The sequence below is a fragment of the Onychostoma macrolepis genome, chromosome 19 (genome assembly GCF_012432095.1).
Source record: "Onychostoma macrolepis isolate SWU-2019 chromosome 19, ASM1243209v1, whole genome shotgun sequence".
Taxonomy (NCBI): Eukaryota; Metazoa; Chordata; class Actinopteri; order Cypriniformes; family Cyprinidae; genus Onychostoma; species Onychostoma macrolepis.
This window is the reverse complement of record NC_081173.1, coordinates 31,985,345-32,010,049: the sequence shown is the minus strand read 5'-3', so window position 1 is coordinate 32,010,049 and position 24,705 is coordinate 31,985,345. Positions and strand designations below refer to the sequence as shown.

The window sequence follows — 24,705 nt, the reverse complement described above, 5'->3', positions numbered from 1 at the left end:
TGGAAAATTACAGGTATATATCATGTTTCAAACGGTACGATATCATAATTTTGCTCAATTCGGTATTTCATACGCTGCTGTTGCGAAGTGCACCTGCAGGTGGCAGTGCTTCCCAAATTGCTCCGCAACCGGTGAATGAGACAACAGAACAACGCGATGGATCAAACACCTGAAACTCTATCAACGCACCCGAAATTAATAAATAAAGAGAACAGTAGAAGTGAAATATGGCATTACTTTGCATTTAAAACAGATGACAAAGGTGAACGAACATATCAGGAGGCAACATATCACATTTTTTAAGCATTTGTCGCTTGCTCATCCTGATCTTTTCAGAGAATTAAAAGATCGACAGGTGAGTGCATCATTCATAAATTCAGATTTAATTTGAACTTTTATTTACAACTGATCAACGCACATACAGAGGTGATACAGTAAGCTCAAATGTGTGCGTGTGACACGCTAGAACAGAAGTTTTGGTCACGTAATATATGCACTTGCATTTCATACAAACGAATATTACTTGAATTTGAATTAAGCAAGAGTTTTGCTATATTAATTTTAGTATCAATAATATGAAGGGAATGTTTCTGCTAATATGAAGCAGCCGAGAGAGCGAGCGAGTGAGATTTATATTTAATGCTTTTTATTTGGCTATCTGAGGCTGAAATCTGAAAACAATCTGAGAGAGAAATAATAACGTGATTTTGAATATTACTTTGACTATTAGAATAACACTTTACAATAAAGCAACATTTGTTACATTAATTGCGTTACTTCAGTTGTTTTGGGGTTTTTTTCCTTCAAACTCAGTCAAAATATAACCTATATTCCCAGAAGGTTTTTGTTAAATTTTGAGACATTTTGTTTGCACTGTGTTTGAACTGAAAAGATAAGAAGATTTGAATATATTTTCATTTTATTACTTCAGTTATATATATATTTTTTCACCAACATCAAAATGTAGCCCATGTTCCCTGTAGGTTTTTTGTTACAGTTTGATACAAAGGTATTAAGATATGAATCTGTTTTTATCATTATTATTTTAATAAAATTGTTTTCAATTCACTTATCTTTTGAGGCTGGATATTTGTCAGCTATGGTATCGATTTAGTATCGATACCGAGGTATTACATTCTGGTATCGTACCGAAGCCAAAATTATGGTATCGAGCCATCCCTATGTAGTATTAATGATTGGTTTAATTATATTTGCTCAGTATTAGCAAATGGTTTAAAAAAAGCCTATATTTGAACAATTTAAAACTGACATTAGAATGTCTTTGGAAACAATGTCTTGAAAGCAATAAGAACTATGCAACTGTATTAAATGTACAATTTTCTTTCCATATACCAATATTAGGCAATATTATGGATGGAGGACTCACATTTTAGCTGGAAGCAACATCTTAATGATGGATTTTTTTCTTACAAACACTACATTTCTCCAAACCTGACGACGAAACAAAGTCTGAATTTTTCCTTTAACTCTCCCTGTTGAAGACGCCTGGTCTAAAGGTTAATCTAGATTGACGTGCCCTAAATGAACTCTGTAAATGTGTATCACATCACAAGAACACAACAGATTTCAACAGTCAAAAACTCATATCAAAAACACAAACGTAAATTACAATGATTTAATAACATATTTGAGCTTGAATGGTCTTGGTCTTTTTAAACCAAGCAGCAAGCTTCAGTTTGGACTGTATTTCTGGGATAAACTTTTTATTTTGGTGTGTAGAGTTGAGATTAAGGTCAGACTCACATTAGTGTCAACAAGAGTTGTTGTATTTATCTACACTAATGGGTGCCGCGATACGCTCTGACAATCCAGCAGGATTAAACACACAAAAGACAGAGCTACAATGAAATAAACATCAACTTTACGTGTCCCTGCTTTTCATCTACCTGATGTAAACCATCACACCATCAAATAACTCTTTGTAAAGGCTCAGAGACTGAAATCCCTGGAGTGTGTTATGGTAACTGAATAATACTTTATAGTGTGGCAGAAATCAAAGCACATGATAAGATTTGAACGGACAAAGAGCAAATAATAAATGATCCCATAAACAATCTGATGCAATCTGACATTTAAAAACTGATCCAACCTCAAGCTAATCTGACAAGAAGCTTTTGTCAATAGGAGACACTTTAGCTAATTAATGGCTAATCTGAGCTAATCTTCCATTAGGCAGATGAAGCAGGACACATGAGTTGGGGGTATAATCTGGATTTTGTATGTACAGGCTTATTGAATTAAAACGTTTATATACTAGAAGCTAAAGCACTTGACTTCCTGAATTCCCCCTTCGTTAAACTGCATTACAGGCCTGTAATTAACTGCAATGTTCAGGCCATCAATGAAGCGCAGAGAGCCAATTATGCAGATTACAAAATATCAAAGCAAGCATATTTATAGCAAAAAAAAAGATACACACAAAGCATCTGACAGCTAGAGTGAAATTATAGAGGAACCACCTCAATATTTACTATCTATACAATGCAAAAAATTATTAGAAAATACAAGAAAATACTATTTTTTCAATAAAAATATTTCACGTTTAATTCAGTTTGTTACTTGCCATTTCAAATTTTTTGTGAAATTTGCTAACAATTTCTGAGTGAAAATTGTCTCTACAAACTGTCTCTACAGAACTGTAATTCATAGTGGTTCAAATGTGAAATGTGTTTCCAGCCACAACCAGATCAAAACAACCAAAAACACCACATTTAAGAGCACCAAGACAAAGCGGCAGGACTGATGAACACAGAGATAACAAAACATTTTACAAAAGACATGATCGCAAGAGCTGGTGTTTAGAGCCTATTTTTACACACTTTTTCTGTTTTTTATGTTACTGCAGCTGCAGCTATTTCTTCAGGTTAAGCAGTGCACATCTTGACACTCAAGTTTTTGCCCATTCTTCTTTGAAAAAATTCTGTCAAGTTGGATGGGAACATTTGACAAACGAGCGTTTCTGAAATCCTCTACAGATGCTCTGGACGGCGCTCAGAGCTCCAGGACATCAATCTTTCTGGCTTCCAGTGTGACTTTTGCTAATGTTTCAGGTCATTGTCCTGCTGGAACACAAAAGTCCCAGCACTCCTGAAACTCACAGCATGCTTTCCTCCAGCATTTTCTGTATTAGTTTAACAGACCTAGCATCACCATAAGGAGCATTACAGGGAAGCCCGGAAGTCCACTCTCGCCTACTGTCAAATAAAGCTCAGTGACAATTAAACTGGTGTTTAATTATCGTTTCATTTACATTTTACATTTATGCATTTAGCAGACGCTTTTATCCAAAGCGACTTACACTGCATTCAAGTAACATTTTTTACATTTTATCAGCTCTTGCTTTCCCTGGGAATCGAACCCATGATCTTGGCATTGCTAGCGCCACGCTCTACTATTTGAGCTACAGGAAAGCTGTTTCAGGATCATTTGAAGTGAGAATCATCAGAGGGTCAATTTTCTTTAAATTTAAATCAAATAATAAACACGCAGCATGACACACCACTACACCTGACACACATGGATGAACGGCTGTTGACACGTCGTACTTTAACACACTATCACAGTGTTTAGAGAACCGCTAGAACACAGATCCAGACAGACTCACATGCTCTCGCCTGTGCTGTGACAGATTTTACGGGACTCTGAGATATAGTAAACACTTTGGGAATGTTCTTCTGTCCTGCTATTTTCCAGGAACACTTCAGTCAAAGCCGTTCTCTGGACTGTAGTGTTTCCTGCACTCAACAACACAAGAGAACGGACCGCTGCCTAGTCAGTCAATTACTGAACAGAGCAGCCTTAAGGAGACTTAAGGTGGTTTCATGTGATGGAATGCTATATTTCTCCAAATCTGATTAAGAAACAAACTCATCTACATCTTGGATGGCTTGAAGGTGGGCACTTCCAGCACATTTTAATTTTTGGGTGGAATATTCCTTTAAGAATCGTCTCTGTAACGGCTCTCACGCTCTTCAGCAAAAATACTCGGCACCTTTGACATAAAGCAGCCGCTTGCTTCCTGTCCAGAGCCCAGAACTGTCTGTGCTGTTTCCTTCTCTTTTAACTCGCACTGGCACACTCGGACCCAAAAATACCCACTGAGTGTCCAGTGGTAGTTACTCTACTCTATAAACACAGACTTAAGGCTACTCACACCAGACGTGTTCTTGCTGTCGGTCAGCGCTATATTTTAATTGTTGGTCTGTGTAAACATGCTAGCTGTATCATAAGGGGCCGTTCACACCGAACGTGTTTTTGCATTCCACTGCGCAGCTTTCTCATTGTTTTTTCTATGTAAACATGCACTAGATTGTTTGCCTGCTGAGCTCGGGTCACGCAACTGTTGTAAAGTCTTGTGCATGACAATGCACGATAAAATAACTTAAAGAGTTAGTTCACCCCAAAATGAAAATCCTGTCATTAATTACTCACCCGTAAGACCTTCGTTCATCTTCGGAACACAAATTAAGATGTTTTTGATGAAATCAGAGAGCTATCGGACCCTCCATTTCTGGGAAATGTTCCCAGAAACGTAGTAAATACATCGGTAAAACAGTCCATGTGACATTAGTGGCTCAACTTCACTAATGAGCCACTAATGCGCAAAGAAAACAAAAATAACAATTTACTCAAGCATTCTTCTCCCCAGAGTTACGTCTTCTGCCATTTTGGAGAGTACCTAAGAACGTATTTGACTTAATCAGCATTGTTTACGTTCGGGGGGGGAAAGCGCGCACATGAATGCAATCTGCGGTATAAGGGTTTTTTACGCGTGTGTATTAGAGGTCGACCGATTTTACTGATACCGATAGCTAGGTTGGACCACACTGGCCGATACCGATTAATCAACCGATAGTTTTCTAAATGGATACTGAAAGAAAGCTAGTACTTTACTATTTAAAAAAAAAAAAAAGGCAGTAACAGTACTGAACCATACTTTGTAAATGAACGGACATAAGTTTGCTTCAAGAATGAACAATGTGGCATAAATGAGTTTGAAGTTCGGTGTTTAAAAAAACAGAGCAAGCGGAAAGAGAGAGCGCGATCTAATACAGCTCTCTATATTACAGCTCTCTATATGAAGTATACAAGACTGTATTAGAGCCACAGAAAGACAAACGTTTTGCTGATAAATGCACAATGCATAATTTATAGCCTAGGGTGAAGTCGTTATGTACATTCACAATGATTTGGGACAAATATAATGTAATTTAATAGAAAACTATGTGAATGGCGCTCTGTTCCGCGCCAGGATTTTCTGTCGGCTGTATTTAAATGCGCGTCTGGAGTTTCCCGCTCTGTGCAGCGCGCAGTGTCACGTGTCAAAATAAACAACACGTGCTGTCAGTGATTTCCGCCTCTAGAGGCCGCTCTCGTACTGTATAATGCCAGCGGACCCTTCTCAGCCACTCCAGCAACGGTTGCAAACCGAAAACTATCGGGATGGATTTTTGCCGATAACCGATAGTTGCGGCAATCAACTATCGGTGCCGATTAATCGGCAAAACCGATGAATCGGTCGACCTCTAGTGTGTATGCGTTGTGATACTTTCTAAAATGTCGGAAGACATAACTCGGGGGAGAAGAATGCTTGAGTAAATTGTTATTTTTGTTTTGTTTGTGCAAAAAAAAGTTTTCTCGTAGCGTCGCAAAACTGAAGTTGAGCCACTGATGTCACATGGACTGTTTTACCGATGTTTACTATGTTTCTGGGAACATTTCAGTTGCGCTGCTGTCTATGGAGGGTCCGATAGCTCTCCGATTTCATCAAAAATATCTTAATTTGTGTTCTGAAGATGAACGAAGGTCTTGCGGGTTTGGAACGACACGAGGGTGAGTAATTAATGACAGAATTTTCATTTTAGGGTGAACTAACCCTTTAAGCAGTGCATTAAAAAGTTCAATAAAAAAAAAAAAAGCCATCTCACTTGGACTTTTGTCCTTTTTTCTATTGCATTGCCTTGCATATTGTGTTTTCGAATGCAAAAACGTATTTTTTTAACAGAACGTGTTTTTGCATTTCACTTTGCTGCATTTTTATTGTTTTTTTTTTTTTTTTTTTACATAAATATGCACTAGATGGACATGTTTGGTGCTCACATCTTGCATCTTTTGCAGCTTCTCGCGCATGACAATGCATTCTAAAAATGCAATGCTTGATTTGTGCATCTCTAGATCATGCATTTTTTCATTCACTGCCCACCCACATCTTGCGTTTTTAAACATGTTTGGTATGAAGTGCTGTATTTTTAAGATGCTTTGCAAATGCATTGTCTAAATGAAGAGATAATACTATAGAAAATTAAATAAATAGCAAATAAATACTATAAATTACACACCCTCACATTATTTCAAACCACTCTTTTCATATAATGAAGAATATTGGGATACATGCTTGAATTGAGCTATTGAGCTCAGATCCCTATACACTTTAAAAGAAGATATTTTGAGAAATGTCTCCGTTTTATTTATATATATTTTGTTCATAAAATAGAAAACGTAAGTCAAAACTCTTTGGTTACCAACATTCTTCAAAATATCTTTTGCATTCAGCAGAAGAAAATAAAACCTTAAAATAAAGGTTTAAAAGATTTGTGTGAAAACTTTCCCTTTAGCGTTATGGTTAGTTATGGTCAGGGTTAGTTAGGGTGAGGGTTCGGGATAAACTATGACTCGGACCCCGGCTTATTTCCCAAATGACATTCATGATGTGGAATTCAGGGGGAGTTTCTCTCCGACCCCGTCGATTCGGTCTTTCTCTCTCTCTGTGCCGAGATCAGAGGTTCAACAGAAACTCTACAAGTGTTCCAGGAATGCTAGAGTGGGCAGAGAGACAGAGAGAGAGACCGAGAGAGAGAGAGAGAGAGAGAGAGACAGAGAGAGAGAGAGAGAGAGAGAGAGAGAGAGAGAGAGACAGAGAGAGAGAGACAGAGAGAGAGACAGAGAGAGAGAGAGAGAGAGAGAGACAGAGAGAGAGAGAGAGAGAGAGAGAGACAGAGAGAGAGAGAGAGAGAGAGAGAGAGAGAGAGAGACAGAGAGAGACAGAGAGAGAGAGACAGAGAGAGAGAGAGAGAGACAGAGAGAGACAGAGAGAGAGAGACAGAGAGAGAGACAGAGAGAGAGACAGAGAGAGAGACAGAGAGAGAGAGAGAGAGAGAGAGAGAGAGACAGAGAGACAGAGAGAGAGAGAGAGGAACGCACAATGAACAGGAGGAAAACAGCAGGGCAAACATGCAGAAGATGCATATTTCAGAGAGAAAGGCCAACATATGAGGGAGAAAATACTATTAATAATCATACAATGCTTGCCATGAGCCCACTGTGAAATCCCTGGAGTGTATTTACACTAAAAACTAATAAATGTGTGGCTCACGACTTAGATTTACTGTTTTCATTAAATATGTAGATGTACATTTTCTGTAATTTACACTAATAACTAAATGTGTAGCTCAAGACTTAGATTTACTGTTTATATTAAAGATTTGCATATACATTTTATGTAATTAGCACTAACTAATAAATGTCACTCAAGACTTCTGATAACTGATTTACTGATAATATTAAATTACGTAAAACATACAATCTATATCTTTAATATTATCAGTAAATCTAAGTCTCGAGCCACGCATTTATTAGTGTACATTAAATTTACACTATTAATAACTAATAAAGGCGTGGCTCGAGACTTAGATTTAGATATATGATTAATGTAATTTCCACTAATAACTAATAAATTTGACTTACATTTAACGTTACCATTTATATTAAAGATTTAGATGTACATTTTATAGCTTTTTATATTTTCTATTCAGAAAAAGTTTCTCTCCAAACCAAATCTGAGCTTCTCAAAGGACCTGGAGGAACTGAAACCTGATTTTCCATATTAAAAATCATAATTTTATATGACCGAAGGACATCCTGGTCCAGCTGACCTCATTGTTTATGTCATTTAACATACTATACTCACTTTTTCAGTCGTTTTCTCCTGACTGGCGGTATCTGGCTAATTTAAAGGCTGTTTTGGCAGTTTTCTGAGGGCAGATGGTCAGACATGAGCTTTAAAGCCCAAATCCCCTCAGAGAGCAAAGGATTACCACATTTACTCTCCAGCATCTTCACCGTTTCCACCTGAAACTATCGTGACAGCTTTCCAAACGTCTCTGAGGCGTCTTCTGTCGCGTTTCTGTCAAATGTTTGTCTTTATCTGTAAGAGTTTGTGCGTCTGACGGTTTAACGGACGCAGTTTAAAAAGCTTTTAAAACTCTTGTGGCGCGATTAATAGCATCCTGCGCTCGCGTTCAATTTAAGTAGCAGTTTAAAACTACTAACTAGATCCAACAGATTCACCACAAACTTACACAACAACGCAGAAACTTACCTGTATTGCTTCAAAAACCATCTTATTCCATATTTTCTGTGTTTTCCTCAAATCTGAGCGTCAGAGAACCCAGAGCTCCAGTATAACTCAGAATAATCTGCGGGAGGAAACGGGGCGGAGCAACAGATACGAGAGACACGCCTCCCTCATGTGCATGTGCGCGTTCGGGCCAATCAGAGACAGCAGGGCGGATTCTTTACTCCGCCCATCCAATCAAAACAGATGTGGCGGGTTATTTATCTATGAACCGCTTTACCCTGTGGATTTTTTTTCTGAATACAATTAAAAGTAAATAATACACGTGTTTTAAATAATAAATATATTTATTTGCTTATTTGCAAAATGTTTGAATAGAGAAAGAGAGAGAGATCTCATTATTTATTTATTTGTTATTAATTTGCTATGTTCGAAATTTTACAATCTAATTAAAATTAAATGCTCAAATTATATTCAGAACAATTGTTCTCATAACAAAATTTATAGCTATATAAAATATAGCTACTTTATATTTATTTAGCCTATGTATTTGCAAAATGTTTGAAATTCATTTACTGATTTATTTCAAATATTCAGAACCATTGTTCTCATAACACAATTAAATAAATATATTTTAATTTTTTTTTAAATGTTTGAAATTTCATACTATAATGAAATATATAATTAAATATCTAAACTATAATTGGATATAATTAAATGTGTACTTGTTTATTTTTTATTTGTATTCATAAAATTAAATGCTCAAATGATATTCAGAATCATTGTTCTCATAATGAAATATATATATATATATATTTGCAAAATGTTTTAAATGTATTTATTTGTTTATTAAATTAAATGCTCAAATTATGTTCATAACTATTGTTTTCATAAATTCATTAATTTAAATGAAATGCTGAAATGATGTCCAGAGCCATTGTTCTCCTAACACACACACACACACACACACACACACACACACCTCTGATGTTTGCTGTACAGCAGATGGACCTGCTGTGTGACAGCAGAAGGCAAAGCTTCCTCTTTACAAAGATCAACATAATCACACAATCAAACACAAGGGTTAAACGCAGGAAGAAATCAGAGATTAATACATCTGGATCTGTATTTACAGTCATGCAGATGGTAAAGCAGCTTATGGAGTACGCTGATGTAGAAAATCAGGTAAAGTTCACTCTGTTTGCAAGCCTCAGCTCACTATAAACACACGTAGCTTAGTAGCATTAAAGTGTGTCACATTATAATAATAATCCTCTTCTGATGGTAAAGACAACATCCCTCCATCTGTTCTTTTCTTTATTTCTGTTGTTTTTCAGGGCAGATCAACACCGGGAGGAACTGCCTCCTCTTCCTGTCGCCCCATTCCCACGTCCTGCTTCAGTCCCATCCTGACCTTTGACCTGCGGATTTCTCTCTGTCCCTAAAAAGACACACACACTGGAGCGAAGGAGGACGGTGTGTGTTGGACACTGAGCATGTCTTTTCTGGAAAATTAGCTGTTATTCTGAAGACATTTACAAACACCCAGACACAAATATCTCTGGGGATTCAAAGGCCTTAGAGATTTATTCCAAATACCACCGTTTTTTCCTCCATTTTCTACATGCAAGTGAGCAGTAACACACTGCTAGGAAAGGTTTTGATCACCCAAAATATATTTTTAGTCTCAATAAAGGTTTACAGTATGTATTACAATGCACTCTTATCTCAAAAGATCTGTGCTGACAAAAAATCATAACTCAGTATCAATACTTATATCCTATTCTGTAAATATGCAGTGAAGACCATGCATGTTTGTATTTATGAGTGAGTGTGTGTGTGTGTGCTGCCCTCTACAGGACACACACCAAAGCAAAACTATTTCATTAATATTGCATATTTCATGCACAGCCTTCAAATTGTTTTACATAAAATTATTTAAGAAGAAGAGAAAGGTAATAAATAAAAAAGATAAAAGCAGTAAAAAAAAAAAAAAAAAAAGAAGGACAAAAAACATTGGATGATGGCACTGAATGCCAAAACTGAGGGTTTGATTTCCAGGAAATGCATAAAACCACAAAAACAAGTGCTCTGAATATAATGCAATTGGCTTTTGATAAAAGCATCTGCCAAATGCATGAATGTAAACAATATACAGACAGTATATAATATGCTGTTATAAGTTTTCTGTGAGGCAGTTTTGGGGCAGTATTGGTTTCTCTTTATTTATTCCTTCCCTTTCTACTTTGCACTTGTTTGGAACAATGCCTGAGACTCGGTGTTACGAGCACTTCTCTGTCTGTTTGCCTCTTTAAGATGAATCGCTTTATGTGTTCCCCAGTTGTACGTCGCTTCGGATAAAAGCGTCTGCAAAATGACTAAATGAAAATGTAAATGTAACGCATTACAAGTAACATGAATTACATAACCAGATTACTTTTTTCAAGTAACTAGTAAAGTAATGCATTACTTTTAAATTTACAAAAAAAATATCGGTGTTACTTTTTCAAATAAGTAACTTTTTTTTCCCATTTATTGACTGATGCCTTTCCTGTCACTGTGCTGAGAGCAATTATGAGTGAGATACAGAGACAGAGACTCTTCCTTCAGTCGGAGGATTATTCATTTCACTTTTGGTGTGAAAGGGTCTTACAGCTGCCAAAGATATAACCTTTAGGTTTTTTGTTATTAAAAACAAATAAGCAAGCTCAGCCCATGTGAAAAAAAAAGAGTAACGCAAAAGTAACGTAATATGTTACAATATTGTGTTACTCCATAAAAAAAGTAACTAATTGTGTTACTTAGTTACTTTTTATGGAGCAATGCAACATTGTAATGCATTACTTTTAAAAAGTAACTTTCCCAACACTGGGTTACGTAGATTTAAAAACATACTGAATATTATGGTGTTTTCCCATTTTGACAGCAAGTAAGTAATAAAACATCTGTGATGATACATCCATTTAATAATCTCATCTCATCTCTTCTCTTCTCTTCTCTCTGTCAGACAGGAAGTCTTCTGACAATTATTTACACCTGCACTTCCTGCTGGTGACAGTGTTATAATCTGTGTGTTTCTCTCAGTCTGCCGTCTCACTCTCACACATGGGTTTAAGGCAGGTTTCATTGTCAGAGAGAAACACTAAAGGTTGTGATGTTGCTGGTGCAATATTCAGAAACACTGTTTACAACAATACAACAATAAATAAAGCGGGACAATACAAAATAAACAACTGAGTGCCTTTCAGTTCATGAATATGAATATACTGAATGGTATGAGTATGAATCGGCACAACACACAGGAAGTTGAACTAACAGGAAGAAAAATCACTGACTTGCAATTCCAAAAAAGTCAACACAGTCACACAACAGACCCATTTCATTAGTCACAACAGAACAATATCAAACAAGTAATTTCATTCAGATATTGCTAGTAAATCTTCCACATATTTTCACATACTTAGAACACCCTAGCAACCATATAGCAACTACTTAACTTGACAGAAACAGAACCATAAAATGAAAGTTAATTTAAATGTAATTTAACATATAATTAAATATATACATAAACTGCATAAACACTTATAAGAGACATTTCAAGCATCAATGATTAAAATGATCTAACGTTTCTGGAAGAAGCCCATATGTTGTGTGAAAGAACATGTGTATGTAATTCACACTTACATACTGATACTCTTACAGCAGATCATCTCAGTTCAAATTCGAAATATATTATTGTATACTGTTTCCTGTTTCCTGTATTGGAGGCAATCTGAATGAAACACAATACTGATAAACAGATTATAAACACAAACAACAGTTAAAGTGAGCATGAATCAGTTTGTGAAACTTTGACTTCGTGAGAGACTGGTTACTAAAGGTGACTAATGCAAGAAGCATGATGCAATATGAGGCAATAATACATTGACTGATTCTGTCATCCTGTTTGTTGTGTGTGTGTGTGTGTGTGTGTGTGTGTGTGTGTGTGTGTGAGTTCTTTGTGGAAACGGATGTAAACTCAGTGTGCCAAGTACTGACAGACGTACTCTTAACACAAACTCGCCACATCACAGCTAAACACACTCACTTAGCAAGAGGTAGGATGATTCAGCAGGTGTGTGTGTGTGTTTGTTTTTCTGCTGATACAAGATATCTGCTGGATAAAAGCATCTGTTAAATGACTAAATGTAAATGTAAATGATACTTTTATTGTTTCATTTTCAGAACACCCCAGCAACTGCATAGCAACTACTCAGAGCACCCCAGCAACCTCATAGCAACTACTTAGGACACCCAGAAACCGCATAGCAACTACTTAGGACACCCAGAAACCGCATAGCAACTACTCTGAACACCCAGCAACCGCATAGCAACTACTTAGGACACCCAGAAACCGCATAGCAACTACTCTGAACACCCAGCAACCGCATAGCAACTACTTAGGACACCCAGCAACCGCATAGCAACTACTTAGGACACCCAGAAACCGCATAGCAACTACTCTGAACACCCAGCAACCGCATAGCAACTACTTAGGACACCCAGAAACCGCATAGCAACTACTCTGAACACCCAGCAACCGCATAGCAACTACTTAGGACACCCAGAAACCGCATAGCAACTACTCAGAGCACCCCAGAAACCGCATAGCAACTATTTGGAACACCCAGAAACTGCATAGCAACTACTCTGAACACCCAGCAACCGCATAGCAACTACTTAGGACACCCAGAAACCTCATAGCAACTACTCAGAGCACCCCAGCAACCGCAGAGCATGTTGATAAAGCGCTAATTGTTGGAGATTTTAACATTCACGTTGATAATACAAATTATGCTTTAGGACTTGTGTTTACTGACCTAATAAACTCTTTTGGAGTCAAGCAAAACATCACCGGGCCCACTCATCGTTTTAATCATACGCTAGATTTAATTATATCACATGGAATTGATCTTACTGATATAGATATCGTACCTCAAAGTAATGATGTTACTGACCAATACCTTGTATCGTGCATGCTGCGTATTACTGATATTAACTATATGGCTCCACGCTATCGTCCAGGCAGAACTATTGTTCCAGCCACTAGATTCACAAATAACCTGCCTGATTTGTCTCAACTGTTCTGTGTACCCATAAATACACATAAACTAGACAAAATAACTAGCAACATCGGCACTATCTTCTCTAATTCATTAGAAGCTGTTGCCCCCATCAAATTCTAGTGAACTGGCAAATTACAGACCCATTGCAAATCTTCCGTTTATGTCTAAAGTTTTAGAAAAAGTTGTGTCTGCTCAATTGTGCTCCTTCTTGCAAAAAAATGATCTCTGTGAAGAATTTCAGTCAGGTTTCAGGCCCCACCAAAGCACAGAAACTGCACTTGTTAAAATTACAAATGACTTGCTTCTTGCGTCATACCAAGGCTGCATCACATTGCTAGTTTTACTTGATTTTAGTGCTGCGTTCGACACTGTATATCAGGGTTCCTCAAATCTTACCCTGGAGGACCAATCCACTGCAGAGTTTAGCTCCAACCTTGATCAAACTCACCTGTCTGTGATTTTCTAATGATTCTGAAGACATTGATTAGCATGTTCAGGTGTGTTTGATTAGGGTTACAGCTAAACTCTGCAGGAAAGTGGATCTCGTTGGCCAGATTTGAGGTTCCCTGCTATAGATCATGACATACTCATAGATAGATTACAAAACTATACAGGTTTTCAAGGGCAGGCTTTAAGATGGTTTAGATCCTACCTGTCCGATCGCTACCACTTTGTTTATTTAAACGGGGAGTCATCTCAATTATCACCAGTAAAGTAAGGAGTGCCACAAGGATCTGTCCTAGGCCCTCTGCTATATACATGTTGCACCTTGGTAATATTATTGGAAAATACAGGATTAGTTTTCATTGTTATGCTAATGATACTCAACTATATATCTCAACAAGACCAGATGAAACTTATCTAAATTATCTAAGCTAACAGAGTGTGTTAAAAATGTAAAAGATTGGATGACCAATAATTTTCTCCTATTAAATTCGGATATGACAGAGATATTACTTTTTGGACCAAAAAACAGTACACAGAATCTCTTGGATTACAATTTGCATCTAGACGGATGTACTGTTACTTCCTCTACAGTCAAAAATCTATTATATTAGACAGCAACTTGTCTTTTGAAAATCATATTTCCCATGTTACAAAAACAGCTTAGAAACATTGCCAAGCTTCGAAACATTTTACCTGTTTCTGATGCAGAAAAGCTAGTTCATGCATTCATGACCTCTAGACTGGACTATTGTAATGCACTGCTAGCTGGTTGTCCTGCATCTTCAATAAATGCTACAGGTAGTCCAAAATGCAGCGGCTCCTTACCAGGTCAAGAAAATTAGATCATATTACCCCAATTTTACAGTCTCTGCACTGGCTACCTATTAAGTTACGAATTAGTTACAAAATATTATTACTTACCTATAAGGCCCTTAATAGTTTAGCTCCTGCGTACCTAACTACTCTTCTGTCTCGCTACAATCCATCACGCTCCCTAAGGTCGCAAAACTCTGGATAAACCTAGGATAGCGAAGTCCACTAAAGGAGGTAGAGCTTTTTCGCATTTGGCTCCCAAACTCTGGAATAGCCTTCCTGATAACGTTTGGGGTTCAGACTCAGTTGCAACCGCATTGCAACTACTCCGAACACCTCAGCAACCACATAGCAACTACTCCGAACACCCCAGCAACCGCATAGCAACTACTCCGAACACCCCAGCAACCGCATAGCAACTACTCTGAACAACCCAGCAACCACATAGCATCTACTTACAACACCCTAGCAATCTTTCATTGAACTGAACAAATCACATTCCAGACAATTTCAATCTGAATTCAGTTCAGTTTGTTTGTTAAATATGAATCAGGAAGAATGATAGATACAGACTAATCAGATCTTGTGATCTAGAGAGAAACTGATGAGAAAAGTTTGAGTTTCAACTTTTGATTGCAAACTCTGGAAGCTTTCCATTTAATCTCATTCTCGATTTTTCACACTTTATATTTGAGGCTGATGTGAAGTTTAGACGTAATGTCTTTAGGTCATTTTGTGTTCTTATTCTCACAATATTTCAATGCTCTGAATGTTATGAAACGTCTCTGGAAAGGGAGATTTGAGTCTGAAACTCAAAGTTGAAGTGTGTGAGAGAGACAGAAAGCAGAAGTGACATATCTCCTCCGATCACACCGTTTCCTCTCGCAGTTACACAGCGGAAGACGCTACTTCCTCAAAAAGACACAACACACTCCTCGCAAACACCTCCGATTGCACGACGCAGGTAAACACACACGTCTGTGCTCCGCTGCCATCGGGATGGAGGCGTTCAGTTCGAAGGACATGGCCATGAAGGCCCAGAAGAAGATCCTCAGTCACATGGCCAGTAAGTCGGTGGCTCATATGTTCATCGATGACAACAGCAGCGAGGTTCTGGACGAGCTGTACCGTGTCTCCAAGGAGCACACGGGGAACCGCAACGAGGCCCAGAAGGTGGTGAAGAACATGATCAAGATCGCCGTGAAGGTGGGGGTTCTGTTCCGACATGGCAAGTTCAATGCGGATGAGCTAAGAGTGGCACAGGACTTCAGGAAAAAACTCCACCATGGAGCCATGACGGCCATCAGCTTCCAGGAGGTACAAACACTCACATTCATTAGTCGTATATTTACATGCTAACGGTGTATTATGACTGCTGTATTAGTACTACTGCTGACAGTTTTAAACTTCAGAGTGTGCGTCACCCTGCAGCGTTTGTGGTGTCATTTCACACCAGCCAGGAAGGAACCACTTAGAAACCATAACTTGCGGCCACATAGCGACTACTCAGAACGCCCCAGGAACAGCATAGCAACTACATAGAACACCATAGTAACTACCCGGAACACCCTAGCAACTGGGTGTTCTAAGTAGCAACCGCATAACAACTACTTAGAACACCCTAGCAACCACATAGCAACCACCCAGAACACCCTAGCAACTGGGTGTTCTAAATAGCAACCGCATATCAACTACTCAGAACACCCCAGAAACTGCATAGCAACTACAAAGAAAACCATAGTAACCACTCAGAGCACCTTAGCAACCGCACAGCGACTACTTATAACACCCTAGCAACCACCCAGAACACCCTAGCAACTATGTGTTCTAAGTAGCAACCGCATAACAACTACTCAGACCATCCCAGAAACTCCATAGCAACTACTTTGAACACTGCATAACAACTACTCTGAGCACCCACCCAGAACACCCTAGCAACTGGGTGTTCTAGGTAGAAACCACATAATATTTACTCAGAACAACTCTACAGAACACCCTAGCAACTACATTGCAACAATTTAGATCACCCTAGCAACCATATAGCAACCACTTAGGACACCCTAGCAACTGCATAGAAAAAATTTAGAATGCCCTAGCAACCACATAGCAACCTCTCAAAAGACCCTAGCAATCACATAGAAACTACCTAAAACAGTCTAGCAACTGCATAGCAACTACTTAGGATACCTTAGCAACCACCCAGAAGACCCTAGCAACTGCACTGCAACTATTTAGCAACCAACCAGAAGATGCTAGTGACTTTTGGCTCTGGCAGGAACAATTTTTTTTTTTTTCAGAAAATGTGAAAATGTAAGCAATCAGCGACTGAATAATATTGTTCTAAAGAACTTTCAGAACACATTAGCATGCTAAAACCACTCAGAAGACACAGCAACATGCCATCCATGTTTTCATCAGAACGTGTAAAAATGTTGATTTCAAAATAAATAACCGCATGCATCTGTGAAAAATGTTTATCTCTCTCATGTGTCTCTCAACTAGAACTTTTTATTTTTTTTGCATCTTCAGCTCTCTGTTTTTTTTTTTTTTATGGAAGCCCATTTCCGCCACTGAATAAAAATAAATAAATAACTAGAAATAAGTAAAGATAACTGCAACTTTTTATCTCACAATTCGGACCTTTTTTCTCGCAATTGCGAGTTTGTATCTCGCAATTCAGATTTTTTTCTCAGAATTGTGAGATATAAACTCGCAATTGCGAGAAAAAAGTCAGAATTGGGAGTTTATGGCTCAGTTTCACAGACAGGGCTTAGACTAAATGACTTAAAGACATTTAAGTAATTTTTATAAACATGCTTAGAAAAAAACATTACTGGTGTGCATCTCGAGACAAAACAAAGGCACTGATTTATTTTAAGATCACTCAGTGCACGTTTATTTCAGTTGAAACAGCTCAGACTTACATTTTAGTCTAGGCTTAAGCCTTGTCTGTGAAACCGGGGGTCAATCTCGCAATTCTGACTTTATTTCTTGCAATTGCGAGTTTATATCTCACATTTTTTTCTGCTGATGCTCTATTCTGAAGAGTTAAGAATAAGGACTCTTTATTTTGAATTGTCTTAAAACTATGCAATATGTGCAGAAATGTACAAATAATGTTAAAAAAAAAGTGTTCCTCCTTTTCGAGTCGCTGTGAATAAAAGTGTCTGCTAAATGCATGAATGTGAATGTTTAATAATGAGCGTGCGTGTCTGTGCGTCAGGTGGAGTTCACCTTTGATAAGAGCGTGATGATGGAGCTTCTGGCCGAGTGTCGTGATTTACTGCTGAAGCTGGTGGAGAAGCACCTGACGCCCAAATCTCTGGACCGCATCAGACACGTGTTCAACCATTACTCGGACCCGGAGCTCCTCACGCACCTGTACGACCCTCAGGGCACTCTGTGGCCCAACCTCAGCAAGATCTGCAGCGGCCTGAACCGCATGATCGAAGAGGGCAAGCTCTGAACACACAGAGACAGACACGCTGGACTCAAAGACTGGACTTCAGAGCTTCTGTCCCTGTTCTCACAGAGATACTGAGCTCAGGGGAGCAGCGAGACGCTCCTGAACGCATCCCTCGAATCTGACTGGGCGATTCGTACTGAACATGTCAAGAACACGTGCAGCTCATATTTCATACTTCAAAATCAGAAGAAAGATTTAAAGGGACAGTCCACCCAAAAATCAGCATTCTGTCATCATTTACTCCCCTCATGTTATCGAACAACTGACTTCTCAGCTAACAGGGAACGTTGTCAGAATGTTATAGCAAGGTTCTCTCAACGTTACGAACTCGGATTCGTCCAGTAACGTTACTAGAACGTTCGTGCAATGTTATCTGGCCTTTAATATCATTCTCAAAACCAAAACATTATTCATGGAACGTTCTTCTGAAACAGAACATTTAAAATTAACGTTCCCATAATGTTTGCAAAATCATAACATGAAACGTTCCCAAAGTTTTCTCTAAAGCTCACATAACCCAGAATTTTATTTATTTGTCATTTTCAAAATACTGGAAGTTTGGAAGGTTCAGAAAACATTTACTTACAGAAAATACACAAAATAAGATTTTTTTTTCAAAACATGAAAGTAAATGGGGTCCAATAAAATACATTTTGGAACAAATATATGATGACAGAATGATCGTTTTTGGGTGAACAATCTCTATCTTGAAAATTGTTTTGCGTAAAGAAAATGAATCCATTTTAATATTAGATTTTTGTTTTTAACATTCTTTTCACCCATGAATATTACCGAATAGAACTTATGCAACACTGGATTTTATGCACAGTTCTGCAGTATTAACCAGTAAAATAATTAATTACTGTTTTCCTGTTTTGGTGTTTTGTTCAAAAGCAAACGTATTAAAGTTGAAACAGAATGGAGCACCTGAATGGATTAAAGTTAACAATAAAGTGTTGTTTCATTGCAAATATTCTCTACAAAAGCCTTTTCTTCAGCTCTGTGATCTTTTGATATGATCTTTTTGGCACGGACGTCATTTAACTTCTACTTCAACTGCAGATCTGAGAACATATTTTAAAGTTGAAATTTGCTGAAATGTGTTCACCCTCAGGCCGTCTGAGATCAGGAGGAGTGTGTTTCTTCATCAGATTTGTAGAAATGTGACTCAGCAATGGATGCTCTGCAGTGAATGGGTGCCGTCAGAATGAGAGTCCGAACAGCTGATAAAAACATCACAATAATCCACAAAAATCCAGTGAAGAAGTGCATCTGCTGTTGTCTCTCACATCAAAATCCAGCCACATATATTAGTTTAGAGCTGTTTTGTAAACGCTGCTTGATCTGCAGATTTCTCTCCTGATTCAGACCAGAACACTTCTTCACTGGAGGAAGAGTTATTATGGATTATGGACTCATATTTTAGTTAAAAACATCTTAATGCTGGATTAGTTTCAGCTTTTGTCTTCTCCAGATGTTAACTGATGGACTGGAGTGCTGTGGATTATTGTGATGTTTTTATCAGACTCTCATTCTGACGGCACCCATTCACTGCAGAGCATCCATTGCTGAGACACTGATGCAGAGACACATCTCTACAAACCTGATGAAGAAACACACTCATCCTGATCTCAGACGGCCTGTGGGTGAGGAAATATTCAGCACATTTTAATTTTTGGCTGAACTATTCCTTTACCAAGAAAATGCATTGAGAAAGTGAGCTTATTTTATATTGACTTTAAATAACAGATTTCTGCACATTTAATATGATCACACATTTGTTTTGCAAGATAAGTACTGAAATAAGATGTAAACACTTGAATTCTTTATTGCTACTTCTGGACTGAAAAACCTAGAAAAATAAAAAGAAATCAGAAATTGAACAGTTGAGAGCCAGTGCTGGTGATGTGAACAGAAGCCAACAGCTGAATCAGTCCTTCAGAGTCACTTAATTAACGAAGCTTTGAATCACCGAGTGCGATTCAGTTGACACATGTACAGTAACACTTTACAATACGGTCTCATTTGTTCACATTATATAATAGATTAGCAAACATGAACTAAAAATGAGCAATATATATATTATTGCTGTTAAAAGATTAATCGCGATTAATCACATCCAAAATAAAAGGTTTTGTTTACATAGTGTGTACTGTGTACATTTAAGTATATATAAATACACATGCATGTAAATATTTAAGAAAAATTTTACGTTTATATATAATATAAATTATATGAATATGAAAAAATACATGCAAATATTTTCAAAATACTGTATGTGTTTGTATTTATATATACATAATAAATACACACAGAAGACACACATATATTATGTAAACAAAACCTTTTATTTTGGAAGCGATTAATCGCGATTAATCGTTTGACAGCACTAATATATATGTCTAGCATTTATTAATCTATGCATAAGTGAATGCCCTGTATTAGTAAATACTGAAATGAACAAACTAAGAAATGCAGTACAAGTATTCTTCATTGTTACTTCATGTTAACTAATGCGGACAAATTAAACCTTATTGTAAAGTGCTTATTCTGACAGTTTTGGATCACAACTTTAGCTGAATTTATCATCAACAACAACAACAAAAATGTCCTCAAACACAGTCAGACCTGAGTGAAGTGGATTGAAACACTCAAAAGCAGTCATTAGCATGCGTCTAGGTGGCGACTACGGTCTGTTTGACGACGGCTTTCGGTCGCGCGCCCTTTGCGGCTGCTGCTGGTGAATCGCTGACGTCACTGTTTCCGCTGAAGTTTCCGGAAGCGTTGGGAAAACCGTGCGCTGTGATGTATTTCTGGTAAGCCTCGCGGATGATGCGGAAGGCTCGGGCGTTGGCGTAGGGGATGTCCGTCACCGGGTCGCGATACAGCGCGGGTTTATGGGTAACAGGACACACCTCCTGAACGGGCTGGGCGGGGCTGGAGCGAGCCGAAGCCGGGAAGGCGGAGTTAAACGCCTCATCGTCACTGAAGGTGATGTAAGTGCGAGAGCACAGAGACCCCGCCCCCTGCACAGAGGATGAGGAAGTGGGCGTGGCCTGGGGCGTGTCCTGGTCCAGTCTATAACAGGAGATGATAAAGTCTTACTATCATGCATCTTGTTATAATCATTGACTACTAGTGCTGTCAAATGATTAATCTCAATTAATCACATATAAAATAAAAGTTTGTTTACAAAATGTGTGTACTGTGCATATTCATACACACACACATATATACATACATACATTATTATTTACTATTTTCATCTTTAATTACTAAAATTAAAAAGAAATTGTCCCTAGCTCAATTTAATAGTCAAAAGTTTATAAAAGTAATTTTTTTAAATACTAGCTAACAGTTCTTATTTTAATCGTACTTAATTTTAGAAGTTTTTGAAGTACAAATATACTATTCAAATTCTGTCCATCTATCTTAGTTCAGAGTTTCACAAACTAGGGTTTGTGAGTTGATCAAAAAAGCTAGTTATTAGCCAAATTATAAAAAAAAAAAAAAGGAAAATACAATTATTCCAGCTTTCCAGGAACAAGTTAATGTTTTACAGTAATAGCAATTTAGCATAACAAACCAGTTCCATCTAACCACACCTATAATTATTAATAACAGTTCATTACGTATAAAAGTACCCTTCCACATCCACGTTCTCCTCCTTCATGTGAGCGTCTGGGACCAGCGGCATCAGCACTGAATGATAGCGAATGCTCGGCCCTTCAAAGCGTCTCTTCTTATGAACCTGCTTCTTCTTATTGGCCTCTAAACGCTCGTAGTTTTCTGAAAACACACACATTGTAATGTGAATACACACTCATAATTAAATACTGGTGTTATTCTGGAAATCAGCTTTTGTTGCTCCTTTATTAAAAGGGGGTGAGATCCTACTATATTAGATAATTACAGACCAATTTCAAAGCTCTGTGTTTTATCAAAATTTTTAGAAAGCCTTATTAGTGAACAGTTGACTTGTTATTTGAATGAAAACAAAGTGTTGTCTTAATTTGGTTTACGTAAAAAACAGCTGTAACAGTATGATATGATGTCACAATTAAATGAGATTGTGGGATCTATTGATAATGGTGATTTTTGTGCTTCCCATTTATTGATTTATCAAAGGCTTTTGATACAGTGCATCATGAAATATTGTTGCACAGATTGAAGAGTGTTGGTTTATCAAATCTTGTTATTCCTTGGTTTAAAAATTATTTAGTTGGAAGAACTCAAAGTGTGCACAGGATGAAGGTAAACTATCTGAATCATTGGAAATTGCCAACGGTGTTCCCCAAGGATCTGTGCTGGGGCCCCTTTTATTTACCATTTACATAAATAGGATGCCAAATTTGCAATTATGCAGATGATTCTGTTATGTATTGCAGTGCTTTTGATGTCATTCAATTACGGCTTTGCAATTTACAACTTGTTCTTGATGCTAATAAAACCAAGTACATGTTATTTTCAAGTTCAAAGAAATTTGAAAATAATTTAATCTCTCTTCAAACTTTACAAGGTTCTGTGATTGAATTAGTAAAAGAGTATAAATATCTTGGCATCATTGTTGATGATATCTTTTGGCTCTCATATTACTGAATTAAATTAAGCTTGGGTTTTGTTTTAGGAACAAGTTTTGTCTTTCATTTAATGCAAGAAAAATTGTTTTTTTATCTGTACTTGATTATGCTGACATAGTGTATCAATTTGCACCATCATATCTTCTTTCTTCTTTAGATGCTGTTTATCATGAATCTTACAACTCACAATGAATCTTCTTCAATGAAAACTGAAATTACAAAATTTGTTGTCTTTGGATCATTTTAAATCAGTTATTCGGCAAATGGAAGATGACTGGATGTGTAATTGTTTTAAGTGTTCTTAGTTAGTTTTTTTGTAAATCTTGTGATGGAACTAATTGTATCACTGCCCATTTTGGCCAGGACACTCTTGTGAAAGAGATTTTTAATCTCAGAGAGTCTTAGGGCTGTCAAAAAAAACTAAATTCGAATTTTGTACTTAAATATTATCAATAATCGAATTATATTCGAATTTAAAAGGCATTATTTCAGTTAGGGGTAAAAAAGCTTTTGGCTTCTCTCCTGAGGCCACAAGAGGGCGCATTGAGCAAAATATTACTAATGCAAGTTTCTTCAAAGCACTAAAATAAAATCACTACCTTTGAAAAAAAGTGCATAATATTTAAAATAATGTTTATTAACCATATATAATTAAGTAAGTTGCTTAAACAATTAGAAACAAAACAGCATCAAAAGACCGAAAACCAATCACACAGAGTACTTTTTCTATTTAAAAACATGAAATGCAGAAAAACCGGCATAAAGTCTCGAGACTTTATGTTTTTAAAAGTTGAACTTGCATTAATTTGACATGCTTTCTAAACATGCGGCTCTCTTGTGCGAGACGCGAGAGCAACGCTGATAGATGTCCCTCTAGAAAATGCGATAAATGTGTGTTCTGTGTGAACGGCTTGGGTTCAGTTTTGACGTAAACAACATCATCTCCGCATTGATGTTCTCTTGTTCCGCAATATTTTGAATGAACAGCGTAGCAGCGCCGCATCCAGTGAGTTCAACTGGATAGGCTAAAAAGCATTAAAGCGCCCCAATTTTGGATTTTTGAAAATTATCTTTCATGCAGTGTGTAACGCAGCTCTAACTGAATGAAAACATCCTGCAAAGTTTTAAATCTGAAAGTGCACAGTGCATAAAGTTATTGTCTCTCAAAAGAAAGAGTCGACTCTGAATCATTGAAACGAGTCGTTTTTAAAACGAATCCCAAGCCGTTTCATGTTGACGTCAACATGAAACATTACCATATTGCCGCCCACTTGTTGTGAGCGCAGACCTGGGGAAACTTGATTTTGGCGTTGGTCTGAATGAAAATGCAAATTCATTCTTTGCCACTAGGTGCCGCTTTTGGAGCGTTAAAAATAGCAGTTTCCCCGGTAACGCTGTACACAAAGCAGCACCGCACTCACAAACACTGCTTTATCAGGCATTACAGGCGAGATGAGATGAAAATGAGACCAATCACCACAGATTAGCGTCACACAAAGGAGGGGTTTGGAAAAATGAATCGTTGAGCGAATCGTTTGGGAGTCATTGAGCAAGTAAGGTAAAAATAAATGCATATTATAAGACAATGAAAGTATTTTTTGACCTTGCATGCATGTCAACCTGTTGTTGGGGAAAATATGAATGAAAATATGAACCTTTCATAATCCATAATAGGGACACTTTAATATGCAATGACACTTACATCGTCATTGCATCTTGTGCACCACTGATAAGGCTGCCTGACGCACACCTAAAATTGAAATGTGTGACGAATATTCAAAAAATCAATTGACAGCCCTAGAGTCTTTTCTGGTTAAATAAATAAATCATGGCAGTGGTGTAATGCTGTGAGTGATGTGTGTGTGTGTGTGTGTCGTGTTACCCAGTGATCTGAGGTTGATCTCGGCGGTGAGTTTGGCT

General features: G+C 37.5%; 3 protein-coding genes across 5 annotated transcripts in view; 1 reads left to right on the top strand and 2 right to left on the bottom strand.

The window, feature by feature from the left end:
* Positions 1–8,530, bottom strand: part of sema6d (sema domain, transmembrane domain (TM), and cytoplasmic domain, (semaphorin) 6D) — a 28,317-nt gene extending 19,787 nt beyond the window's left edge. The window contains exon 1 of one of the 2 annotated variants that reach the window (XM_058753425.1): positions 8,399–8,530. In XM_058753425.1, coding sequence (XP_058609408.1) covers positions 8,399–8,419 — 21 coding nt within the window. In that variant the 5' untranslated portion in view covers positions 8,420–8,530. Of the gene's footprint in view, positions 1–1,387; positions 1,516–8,398 lie in introns of those variants that run through there. The other variant, XM_058753426.1, reaches the window with a different exon arrangement.
* Positions 8,531–13,104: 4,574 nt separating this feature from the next.
* Positions 13,105–19,327, top strand: tnfaip8l2a (tumor necrosis factor, alpha-induced protein 8-like 2a). Its single transcript, XM_058754755.1, has 2 exons — positions 13,105–16,056; positions 17,963–19,327. Exons 1-2 carry the CDS (start codon positions 15,739–15,741, stop codon positions 18,203–18,205), a joined length of 561 nt encoding a protein of 186 aa, XP_058610738.1. The 5' UTR covers positions 13,105–15,738; the 3' UTR covers positions 18,206–19,327.
* A 1,207-nt stretch (positions 19,328–20,534) lies between these two features.
* vps72a (vacuolar protein sorting 72 homolog a) overlaps positions 20,535–24,705 on the bottom strand; it is an 11,594-nt gene continuing 7,423 nt past the window's right edge. The window contains exons 4-6 of one of the 2 annotated variants that reach the window (XM_058754619.1): positions 24,668–24,705; positions 21,838–21,994; positions 20,535–21,283 (exon numbers count right to left, since the gene is read on the bottom strand). The exon at positions 24,668–24,705 is cut by the window's right edge and continues 142 nt beyond it. In XM_058754619.1, coding sequence (XP_058610602.1) covers positions 20,881–21,283; positions 21,838–21,994; positions 24,668–24,705 — 598 coding nt within the window. In that variant the 3' untranslated portion in view covers positions 20,535–20,880. The remainder of the gene's footprint in view (positions 21,284–21,837; positions 21,995–24,667) is intronic. The other variant, XM_058754620.1, reaches the window with a different exon arrangement.